Source organism: Melopsittacus undulatus, chromosome 5 (assembly GCF_012275295.1).
Source record: "Melopsittacus undulatus isolate bMelUnd1 chromosome 5, bMelUnd1.mat.Z, whole genome shotgun sequence".
Classification (NCBI taxonomy): domain Eukaryota; kingdom Metazoa; phylum Chordata; class Aves; order Psittaciformes; family Psittaculidae; genus Melopsittacus; species Melopsittacus undulatus.
In genome coordinates, this window is record NC_047531.1 from 10,134,940 (window position 1) to 10,147,360 (window position 12,421).

Consider the following 12,421-nt stretch of genomic DNA (forward strand, 5'->3'; position numbering starts at 1 on the left):
TTTTCTGCTTTGGGGCATGATGCCTTGCATATGGGGCTGGATGGGGAGTCAAGCTCCTGACTTGGAATCCAACCCCACATCCCGTCTCCATCTGAAATGTCTGTGGGGCTGCACATGGCACTGGTGTGAGGCCCTGCAAGGTTTATTCACAGGAGGAAGTGTTGAAAGAGCAGCCGTTGCCTTCATGACCTTGGGCAGCTAGCTCTTCCCATGGCTTCACTCTCATACTGGGATAATGTGGCTCTCATCCTAGCAGGGTGTGAGGGTGTGTAATTAAATTACTGTTTGCACAGTACTTCACATTAGAAGAACAACTCTAATGAAAAGGAAAAGGCAGTACAAGCACCAAAGCAGGAATCTTGTGCATGCAAAGATGGTAATTTGAAAACCACAGCTCTTCATCTGTGCCATCTGCCTTTCTGGCCTGACACCTGGGAGACCCAGTAGAGGAACTCAGAGAGCAAACACCACAAGAAGCTGGTGGCAGAGTTACTATGAGACCTTCCCAGCAGCCATTCCTGCTCAGTGGATGGCCAGGCAAACTGCCCCCAGGCCTGCACGCTCTAGCATCCTTACTCTTGTGATACCTCATGCTAGATGTGCACTGTGTGGGGTGGAATCAAGCACTGTGGTCTCCAATTGTCAGCTGCGATGCCATCTTGTTTCTGGTTTGCTCTTAATAAGCCGGGGTCTTTTCCAAGCCAGTAAGTTCATACAATGCTTTCTAGAGATCAGCATGGAAACCACATGCTGCAGCAAACCACCTGTGCATCAAACTCCCCTTTGTATCTGAAAAGCGTGTCCTGCCCCAGCTGGAAACGCTGTGACCTCCCGCACAAATGGCAGCATTTTCAGCATATACATTCTGAATGACGAAACAGGAAATTGGGTAACATGATGATGCCAGAATTTCCGTGGCCATTTCTGGGGAAACGTCACCAAAATGCGGCCCGTCTGCCAGGCCGGGTTCTCCCATGGGCAAGCCGTGGCATAAAGAGAGACAGAAAAATGGTGGGTTTGTTGTAAAACGAGTAAACCCCTGGTTGCGATAAAAGGTGCTGAGCCGGGCAGGGACGGGAGCCGGGGGTCCCTTCCTCGGGCCACATCCGTCCGGGGCTGCCGTACGGAGGCGGCTTCGTGGGGCTCTGCGCCCCGGGGGGCACCGGGCGGCCTCAGCCCCAGCCGCGGCCCCGGCACGGCGGCGCGCCCCGCATGCTCCCGCCTGCCCGCCTGCCCACCTCCACATGCACACACCCGCGGCGGGAGGAGGAGCCGCATCCTCCTCGCTGTCTCCGTTTCGCCCGTTTAATTCCCCCTCTTTCTCGCCCCTTTTCCTTTAATTTTTATCTCTATTTCTTTTTATTTCACTTTATTCTTATCACTGAAATTATCTGCCGGGCTCTCCGGCCGGCTCCTGCCGAGAGGGTGGATTATTCCTCGGGGGATCCCCGCTCCTCCAGAGGAAGGTAAGAAGCAGCTGATGCAATCGGAGGGGGGGGAACGGTGCCGCGGTTCCCCGCGCAGCCTTTGTCTGAGCGCCGCGGCCGCGCAGCGCTGACCGAGCCCGCCGCGGCCACGCTTTGTCTCCGCCGTGTGCGCAGTGTCGTGCGTCCACCACCCCCCTAAAATGTGCTTCCGAGCCCCCGGGCGCTGCCTGTTTCAACCCTAAACATGCGCCCAGCGGGACGGGGAGGGGACGGGACCGGACGGGACGGGGAGCGCAGGGGGAGCGCAGCGGCAGCGCTGCGGCGGGGCGGGAGCAGGCGGCGGGACGGCGCCGGCCATGCGGCATCCCTGCGCGGCGGAGGATTTGGGGGCCCGCAGGGATGCTGCCGTAGCCAGGAGCTGCGGATGGAACCCCCAACGGCAAAGCCCAAGGCACCAGGCAGCTGCGGGCTGTCGGTGGCAGCGCTGAGAGCCAGTGATAGTAATAAGCGCGGTGCAAGCGGCGGGCCGCGTGTGCCGCAGCCCCTGCAAGATGTGCGGCCGCGGGCGCAGCCCTGGCTCGCTGGGAAACGATCCTGCCTCCCGCTGCAATCGAGCGCTGCCGTAGGGGCAGGGGAAGTTGTACGGTATTCAGAAAATGCAGGCTGGGCCCACGGCGCGCAGGCGTGTCTGTGTGTGTCTGTCTGTCTGTCTCGTGTGGCTGCGTGTGTGTGCGTTCGCCCGTAAACGCATAGTAGCAGCTGAGCCGCCCGGTTTTGGTGAGGCGAAGGCGAGAACAAAAAGGCGCAGGTTCGGGTGCCTGGGGAGGCATTCGCTCACGTGTATGTGCGCCCAGATTGCTCCCTGGCCGGGGGCTTGTCCCGCTGGTTTGCAGAGTTTGCAGTACAACCTGTAGCAAGGATGTACGTCCTTGTGAGGGGAGGACATGTGTAAACCCGTGCTTTGTTTACGTGACATTGGGAGGAACCAAATAAACCCCGTGCTTGGCAGCTGGCTTTATGGAAGGCGAATCTACGGTCTGCTTGTGCCTACACGCGCATGTCCTTCAGCTATTCATGTGCTGCTTTGAGGCGTTTCTACTAACCTGTGTTCCTAATGGTAGTAAGCTATGCTTTGTGGTGCTTCATTCACTGTTAGGTTTGTTTGGGTTTTTGCATGTGCTTGAGAGGCAAAATAACATGGAGCAGCCGTTGTTCTAAAAGTAAATATTAGAAAAAGATCCCTGTTGATAGAGCAAATACATTCTGGAAGGGAAATTAAAAAAGACATTGTAAGTGTTTTAAATCAGAAGTAAAAACAGCTACAGGGAGAGAAAGAAAGCATCCTTCCATCTAACTTACTTCACTTGCCACCAAAGCATCAAATTTGTTTTAAAAGCCTGTAAAATGAAACTCCATCTGTTGCTGAAGGACACAGAGTATCAATAACTGCCTTTTCAATGGTCAGAGCCCCCGAATTTGTGCCGAAATCCACTGGCAAAACCTGTCTGACATGTAGGAATTGCCATGTGAGCAGAGGCCTTCTGCCGTGGCTCGGTGGAAATTCACTGACTAAAATGGGATCTGCTTCACTGTCGTGTAGAATGACTCCTATTTGACTTTGCCTTTTTGGAAGGCTTTTTTTCTCTTCGAGAGGCACCATAGGGAGAGCACTTCACTGAAGCACGCTGCAGCATACTCTGCCTTGTCACTTGAGACTCTTTGTGCTGTGGTTGGACCAACGGGGATCTCTGGCCCAGGTGAGGACAGGAGACGTGTTGGCAGCAAGCACCATACTCCATATACCCCTATGCAGAGGATTATGCTCCAAGTTGTTTGAGGCTTTCCGCAGGCTGCCGTAGAACATGGAGGATCCATTGTCCTTCGTATCCAAATCCTGCTTTTCGCAAGGGTTTTAAAGGATGGAATGGGAGTCAGGGTTCTCTCGGCTGCTCTGCTTGCAGGATGCTCATCCTGGGTCTCTGTTCTACATTTCCTTGGTGTTTTCTGGTTTTGGGGTTTGTTCTTTACCGGGGGAAGAGTGGTGACTGAGTAGAACTAGAACTGTCCTTTCTCTCCTGCTCTCCCCCATCTTCTTCTCAGCTTGCCCATTCCTGTAGAAACATGCTTAGCACACAGTCTGACAATAACTACTGCTTTAAAAGTGTGTATTGTAAAGGCAAAAGAGATGTTGTGGGAATATTTAAATATTCTAAGCCAGAATTCCATTTCCTTTCAGATAGGTATTTATTGCTGTGACCAGTCCAAGAAGTCTGAGCAGCCAATCTTGGGAAAAATGGCAGCTTTTCCATGTTCAAAGTGTTTCAGGGCCCTTTTGCAATTAACATTCATAATATTTGTGTAAGCTTATCAAGTAAATATCACTCTGAGTCCCTTTCTGTCAAGAAAACTGAAGCAAAGACATTACTTGTAAACTGGGACAGAAGAAGTGAGTTACATATGGACTTGTGCAAAGGATTCTTCCTCCTGTAGTACAAACTTTGTTTTAAATAATAGTTTCAGAGCTGCTATTTAGCCCATACACATCTGGACAGTCTGTTCCATTGCTGTAACCCATAAGCCCAACTCATGGCACTTCCACTTTCTGTGGAAGACAAGAGTTGGTTCATTTGTGGCTCTGTGTTCCGGGATCTTTTCAGCAGAACCAAGACTGTTGAGAGGATTTCACAGAGAAACATAATTAGGAAAAAATGTGACTATATTCCTGTGCCAAATGCCTTCCCTAAATTGACTGGGATGGGCTCAAAACAAAAATGTACTTAAAACCATTTTCCTTTATGGCTCATCTTTAAGTGTTTTGCCTAAAGTAATGAATCACTGCGTGAATCAGGCTGGGATTTTATGGTTTCTTATTTGCCTGCCTTTGATCAGCTGAGTAGCCTGTCGAGACTTAATTTGGGACTGTCTTCCCTTTCTTTATGGCAGCATGGTAGGGCAGCGTGGATGGAGAGCAGTGGGACAGAGCATTTTTCCTGTTGCAGCGCAAGGTCATGCAGTACCTAGAGAAAGGTTGAGAATTTGTGCTCATGGCTTATTTTTCACAGCATCCTTTTCTAAGCTTCCTTCTCAAGACTTGGGTCAATTGGTTGTTCCCCCCCCCCCTTATCCCTTAACTGTTTCCATCCCATGGGGGCTATGTGTGAGGAGCCTGGAAATGAATGGTAATGGCTTGCAGCCACCAAGCACACAGCTGCAGCAGCTGGAAGGCTCAGACTGCCAGTGGGCAGCATGGACACATGCCAGCACCTCGGTGGTTCCCCATGATCTCCTCGAGCCCACTGCTGGCTGTGGGGCCAGGGTGAATCCGCTTCCTTCCACCACTTCCTTCCACCATCAGTCGGCTGCAGCCTGCTGCAGAGGGACAGCACCGAGGAGCCGGAGGCAATGACATTTCAAACACTGCAGATGTTTGCTCAGGGGATGTGAGTCAGTCTTTAATTTCCAAGCTTTCTGTTATCTCAGTGGCTCCTCTCTAATCTCCATTTTGTCCTTCCTGTAGATGGGGAGTAAATAGGGACCTTTACATTCCAGATGTCAGGTGTCACTAAATGCTGAACAAAAAGGAGGTAGCTGCTTCCCTGCCTCCAACGTGATACTGTTACATATAAAGCCTATTTATTATTGCTTTTTATCATTTAAGTGAATAGTCTGTGCACAGAGTTTCAGGCTCAGTGCTTCATTATTTATATCCATAGTGTCTTACTGGTCATATTGCTCTTCTTTGGAAGAACTTTAAAAAGTACAAGCAAAGAAAGGCGTATCACATCTCAGGCTTTGCAGGAATAACATCAGCTTGTGTGAAACTCAAGTGCTGGATTCTGATGGCTTGTAACAGACCAGGAGGAATTCTTGGCAAAACTCCCTTGGAGATAAAAGTTGAGTCATATTTCAACTTTTAAGCAAATTATCGTGAATTCCATATTCAAAATTGCGTGGTGTGTCTTGGATATTTGCCATCCTCGAGACTGTTCGACCGCAGGAAGCACACAGTGAATGAAATGCGTGGTTAGTGTGCAAGGGCACATGACAGAAAACATACCCAGAGACAGGTGAGATGGTGTCCAACCCAATCACTTACCCAGATGCCTCTCATATACTGGGTCAGCTTTTGAGCAGCCATGTGTCTTCATAGGGCACTTTTTTAGCGATGTCATTTACAGGACATAAAAAAAGCTGGCCTCTTAATTAAGCCATCACCGTTACCACCAGGAGTGATGATGTTACTATTAAAAACACAGCTTCTAGCAAAGTGTTTGCTGAGATTACACCTCTTCTGGGTACTGCCCAGAAAGGATCTGTGCTTGAGCCAGCAGAAAACACAAAGTTAGGTTGTCTGTATTGGTGTGTTTTCTTGAATACAAACTTTTTGAGCCCCTTAAACTGCTGGTGTAGAATTTTAACAGTCCAGAAAATGAGTTGCAGAGATTTACTGGTTTTGTTGATGTTTCAGTCAGCAACAGAGAAAATTACCCCAGTTCTTGGAATGTGTTTTAATGGCTTGTGAAGGTCTCAGTGTCCTTGAGAAAAATAAACTCCTTTTATCTTCTTGTGTCATCTCACAGTCCTCCTTCTGAAGTCTGTGACCAGTTGTGATCTTTCCCATATTCCATAAGGAGCACACAATGAATAAATTATCCATGATGGGTTTTACAAGACATGTCATGGGATGTTTAAAGCCAAGCTCCTAGGCCAGAGCAGTGCTTTTTTTACTAAACAGAGGGGCTGGATAAGCTACAAAACACAGACCTTTGAGGTTCCTTTAGAAGGATCACTAGTGCTTTCCTGGTTTTCTCACAGGGTGATCCCTGCTTCAGGAAGGAATGTTTGCACATCCAGTTAGAAATGTTTGAAGTAAGAGCAAAATTCTTGTTCATTTACTGTTTATGTGTCTGGAGGGAACGGTTTGATGGCAGGTCTCTGGAAGTTTTCATTTTGGGATGTTTAAGGCTGGGCAGAGGAGTAGGCACAGTGACTGGGAGGGAATGGGATTGTTGTGGTCACTCCTCAGATGATTATTTACTTCTTTTCAATGTGAATTAGGAATAAAGCTCAGCCTGGGAACTTTTGCCAACATAGCATTTTCATTTTCATTTCTTTCATGACATTTCTTGAATGAAGAGGCCTTAAAAGTGCAAGTATTACCTTGCTGCTTCCAGTATAGCTCAGCATTAGCATATGATGAATCTTTATTAGTGGAAGCAATTTTGTTTCCTTCCCATAGCATTAGCGGTGCCTACACTTGAGATGGTGACTTCCTTAGCTCGGTTATCCCAGTGTGGAAGCTCCCTTTTGGGAGCAAGGCCGGGACAGATTGCCCTCTGGCAGCACCATGCTCCTCTGTAAAGGCCAGATGATGAGCTTGAAGTGGATACTTCACTTGTAGGGAATAAAGCTGGTTGACATGAACCTTACCCTTTTGGACCATAAATTTTATGTAGATGCTGAGATTTGTCACACCCATGACCTTGAAATTTTAAACAGGTGATTTGATACGAAATTTGTGTGACCACCTGTATTCCACTGACTATGAAGGGGGCCTGGTGTGATCAGCAATGACAAAGGGTTTGCTCTCTGTATATCTAAGGTAAAGTTACCTTTGCAAAAATAAAAGAGATTTGCATAGTTTTTTTCCAGGTATCACACTTCTATCACCCTTTCCCTTTGAATTTACAAGCACTTCACAAGCTGAGTGTTATTGTCACTATTTCATCTTAATTTTACAGATAGAGGTGCTAAGGACAAGTTGGTTATGTTTTGCCAAAGATTTGCAATGAGTTCATGCGATGGCAGTGCAAGTTTCAGTCCCAAGCCCCCCCACTCTTTCTCTTCACCCTCCTCATGTTTTGGCACTGAGATCAGCTTTACTTATGCTTGGAAATGCAATGCATTATTTCACTCAATAATTTTCTTTTGTTGTTTCAGGGTTTTGCTTGGTGTTATTTTGGTAAATCACTTAACCTGAGGCAGATTGAAAGATGAGTTTGCTTCAGGAGGAACTTGTCTGCCTGAAACCCAGAATTGGATGGAATGATTGCTGATGCTTCAGCTGTCACTGCTAGCACCAACATTTCACTCTGTCTTATAGAACCATAGACTGGTTTGGATTGGAAGGGACCTTAAAGATCACATAGTTCCAACCCTCTGCCAAGGGCAGGGACACCTTCCACTAGACCAGGTTGCTCAAAGCCCCATCCAACCTGGCCTTGAGCACTGCCAGAGATGGAGCAGCCAGAACCTCTCTCAGTAACATCTTCCAGTGTTCCACCATCCTCATAGTAATGAATTTCTTCCTAATATCTAATCTAAATCTACCCTCTTCAAGTATAAACCCATTCCCCTTGTCCTGTCACTACTTGCCCTTGTAACAAGTCTTCATTCAGCCAGTGTTCTGTGGGATCAGAGTCTGGGTTAAAACAAAAGGAGTTTGTCACTTTTGCACTGCAAAGATGCCTTGTGAACAAAGCAGCGAGCCGTTTTCCTGCCAGTCCAGCCCTACAGCATTTCAGCTTCAGAGGGGCAGAATGGCAAAGCAGGATCTGCACGTCAGTGAGCTGTGAAGTTTGCTCTCCAGCACGCTGTTTACCTCACAAGAGGGCTCATTTCAGCACCTGCTTTTGAAACACTTAATGGGGAATTTATTAAGCACAGGCAATGTCAGGGCAGTTCTGAAAACGCTCCTGGGCGACCAAAGGGGAAGCTTCTCTGCTTGGATCTTAGACGAACCTTTACTTGGATGTTTAAATGCCAGGGGATACAGATGTCGGAGCAGAGATTGTCAAGTCTATTAAGGAATAGTTTATTTTAGGAACTCATGGTCACAAAAACCTTAAGGATTCAGCAGGCTTGGTTCTTGCCACCTCAGCAGTCGCCATCTCCTGTGGCTTTATCCTTTTATAAGAAGATCGTGCTTCTCTTCCAAAATAGGTAGACTATTTTATCCCTGCAGCCTCTGGGAAGACTCTTCCAGAATGTCACTGCTGAGGCCACCCTCTGCTTGCCAGTCTGCTTTTATTTATCAGCAGCCTGGATCCTTTTTGTTTCTATTGTGCTGACATTTTAATATCCGAGCGGTTGCTCCCCTTGTATCTGTAGTGGAAATCACTTCCGTAGAGCAGCTGAGAAGGTCCCAGCTCACATCTCCCCTCACCAGACTAGACCAGACCCTGTCTGCCCCTGTAACCACGTGCTTTGTTGTTCCTTCAGTAGAAAAGAGCAGGTCCTGCCTTACTGCAAGCCTCAAGGCTAGCTTTTAAACCTGAAATTTGGCCAATTTGGGCTCTTGAAGAGATGTTAAGAGCGCATGTGAGCTTTAAAACTGCATTTCTGAGACAGTGTTTGAGGGAAAATACTGCTCATTTGCAAAGCCCTTTTCTGTGAGGTGGGGATGCGGTATAAACCAGAAGTATTGGGTCCTGTAAACTGGATTTGAAACAGACAGATAGCATAACTGAACAAGTGAACTACTTCCCTCTGCCTTGACATAGTACCTACAAGAGCCGGGGATGCTCCTGCTTCTCTGGTTGCATGTGAGCAGTCCAATGGGTTTGAGGTAGCCCTGAGAATTGAAAGATATTCCCAGATTAATCTGGCATCTGAGCACTCGCCATGTACTCCAAGGTATTGAATAGCTGTTTGGCAGTATTGCAGGAACTCATTCATAACATGGGAACTGGGAGAGCTGTGGTGCAGGAGCTTGGTTGTGAATAACAGCCTGTTGCCTCAGCACCACACTGGAGTTGTAGCTCAGCTGAGAGTGGTCGGACTCTGGAAAATACTGGTCTTTCAGTTGATTTGTGTTGCTGATGGGGAAATACGTCACCGTAGCAGGCTTGCCTGATCTGCCTTAGGTGGTGTTCCTGACGATTTATGAAACACATCAATCAGAGGAGAGATCGCCTGATCTCCAGATAATAACCACTGGACACTAGATACACATTACTCTCTATTCCTGCTATACACAAGCTTAGGGATTTGGTTTGGTCTGTTTCTGCCCTTGTTCAGAATAAGCTTGACCATACGCAAAGCATCCTATGCACATCCTCTTTACCAAAACCCTTAACATATTCAAATACCTGAATACAGATGTTAGTAGAACAGAGTACTGGAACAGCTCTCTTGCTCTGTTCCATCCACTTTGCATGGACACAATATGTTTGATATTTTTAAGTAAGAATGGAGAACATACAGAAGACAAATACTAAATACCAAAATGGGACTTAGACAATCAAATTGGGTTTATTCCTTAATTTATATGTGGTTGATCTTTTTTTCCTGAAACAAACAGGGCTCACTTGCTCATTAGTTTATAAATACAACTACTCCTTCAGCAGCAGGTTGTGGGACCATGTGAATTCGTAAGGTTAGTGAAGTTGATCTCATTAAGGAGTATAAGGTTACTGCTGTTCCACAATGCATTTAGGTTATAAGCTGAGGTCCATCTAACAATAAAAACTGGTTGGTGAGGATAGTCCCTCTTGTCCAGATGTCACTGGTTTATTCTGGTAACACTGCCTGCTGTTGGTGGTATACATCTGGTGGATTTTCTTCTTGTGTTTTATATAGGTTGCTGCAGTTTACTCACCAGATACCAACCAAACACTAATATTTGGAGAAACACTTGGATCGGTACAGTTACTCACCCAGGATGCCTTTCAAAGCTGGATTAGAACTGACTGAATTGCAGAATATGACTGTCCCCGAAGATGATAACATCAGCAACGATTCAAATGATTTCACAGAGGTGGAAAATGGCCAGATAAATAGGTGGGTATTTTTCCACGGACACTGCCTGTGCTAAGAAACACACTGTTTAAAACAGCATTCTTAATATATATGTCTTGAATTATTCATTACCAAGTCATGCTCTGTTTGAAGATGTAATTTGAATTTCATATGTGACATCTGTTGGGCATAGGCTGCAACAGCAGATAAAGCAAACAGAGTGGCAATTTATTCATCGTTTTGAATCTCTCAAATTAGTCTTAATAAAATGCACAAACATATAGTGTAGCAAAAAGCCAACATTTTGATTCAGTCTGCTTGCACACAGCAAAGGACTGATAGTAATTAATACACTCAGACCCATGGCACAATCTGGGGCAAATCTCTTTTGTTGACCTTTGATCTCCGATATGACAGTTTTGACCTGCCTGGCCACTTCCGTGCATCCAAGCTCCTGGAGATTTTACAAGCTCCTGGCTGGCAGCACATGTAGTCCTGGTCCATGCTTGCAGTTTGGCAGGTTAAACTGGGCAGTGGCTGCCGCTCCTTGGGGCAGGAATGGCAAGAAGATGGTAAAACAGAGACTTGCACCTAATTCATGTCCAGTTTAAAAAACGCACCTATTTTGTCAATATCGGTGAAAATCACTAGGCTTGTTTAAATTATTGGGATGTTGGCTTTTTCCTATAAGCTCTACAGTCGTTTCCAGCGAGCAGCCTGTTCCACCTATGGTGGTTCTTCAGGCCTTCCTACCGGCCTCCAGCAGGTGCTGAGGTGTCCTGTTTTCAGCAGAAACCTGCAGGCAGACCCTGTTTGTGTTTTGCAAGCTGTAAAACATGAAGATGTTTTTCGATCAAACTTCCTGTTCAATTATTGCAGACCGAGGTGGAGCCTGTGCCTGCACAGGGACCCAGCCATGTCCAGCACTGGTGCTGCTGAGAAGCCTCTGCTGGCACATCCCCCTGCTCCTTTACTGCTGGGCTGCCACTGTTCATGGTCTTTAAAAATCTCTTCTTTGGCCCTTTGTTCCTTTTGGCAGCAGCTCTTCTGGAGAAACTCACTTTATGATGTAAGAACAAAGTTAAGGACTGGTTTTTCCCAAGTGAGGGTAGAGTCATAAGGCTCTTGCTGCCATACAGGTGGATAGGGAGCAGCAAGATGCACCTGGTTATTCCTTATGTCCATACTATGCATGCAGCAAAACCAGTTGGGGCTGAGTGGGGGGCCCTGGCTGGTGACGTGGGTGACCCCCCAGCAGGAGGGTGCCAGTCTGTGTTCCCCATTGCCTGCTATGGGGAAGCGCTGGGGCGGCCCCCGGCCACGTAGTGTGGCAGTGGGACCACAGCGCAGCTGCACTGGTGCAGATTAGAGCTGGTCAGGAATTTTCTGATGCAACTGCTTTGATGGAAAGTGCCAAAGTGAAATGTGAACCACTTCTGTTAAAGAAAAAAATACCCTTCAACTTTGCCAAAGCAAAACAGTTCCAGTACGAACCTGCTCGCTTCCCTGCTGGCTCAGTTCACAAAGCGAGATGCTCAGGGGCTGACAATGGTGAATTCTCTCCCTGGAGCCTGCCGAGGATTTATATCCTCGAGAGAAGGAGTGGCTGCAGCGGGTTGGCTGCACCTCACCTCCCCAGCTTGTTGGCTGGTGCCACCAGTAGCTGTTATGGGGAAAAACCCTGCTTCATCTCCCAGTGAATGTTTATGGAGGGTGGGGAGGAAGCGTGCCGTATGTGCCTGATCCTCTGCGGTCACAATGAACTTTGTGGAGTTAGGGCGTAGTAAGCATGGCAAGGTCTGGGTTGGGTCCACACTGCTTACAAAGGGAAGAAGAAAAGTGGGTGAGGAAAAGGTGTCAGAAACTCAGAGGGATAATTTCTGACTACTGCTGTGGCTATTAGGGCAGATGAACATATTCCACAGTTTTCCATTCCTTTCTGGGTAACTTTTTTCTTCTGCAGGGCATCATTTGGTTGTAGAATGTAGCCCATTAAGGTTGCCTGTTATTCCTCTGCCAGGGTGCTCACTGGGCAGCTACTTACTCCTGCATCTCGTGCATGAGTATTTTGCCCTATATACATTCTGGTGTGTCCATATTCCCCTCCATGTCTAAAACAAGAGTTTCAAGGCAGCTCACACTGACCACAGCTTCCAGCACAGCAGCACATTGGCACTGGAGCAGCCCCGTCAGCATTCCCTCGGGCTGAGCCACTCATGGCAACTGCCCTGTGCAAGCACCTCCTCACCAGTGTG

At 47.4% G+C, this 12,421-nt stretch overlaps 1 protein-coding gene across 2 annotated transcripts in view; it reads left to right on the forward strand.

Moving 5' to 3' along the window:
• The first annotated feature begins 939 nt into the window (after positions 1-939).
• The window catches only part of SLC38A1 (solute carrier family 38 member 1), a 42,016-nt gene continuing 30,534 nt past the window's right edge, over positions 940-12,421 (forward strand). The window contains exons 1-2 of one of the 2 annotated variants that reach the window (XM_034062733.1): positions 940-1,011; positions 10,008-10,208. In XM_034062733.1, coding sequence (XP_033918624.1) covers positions 10,090-10,208 — 119 coding nt within the window. In that variant the 5' untranslated portion in view covers positions 940-1,011; positions 10,008-10,089. Of the gene's footprint in view, positions 1,012-1,260; positions 1,467-10,007; positions 10,209-12,421 lie in introns of those variants that run through there. The other variant, XM_005148050.3, reaches the window with a different exon arrangement.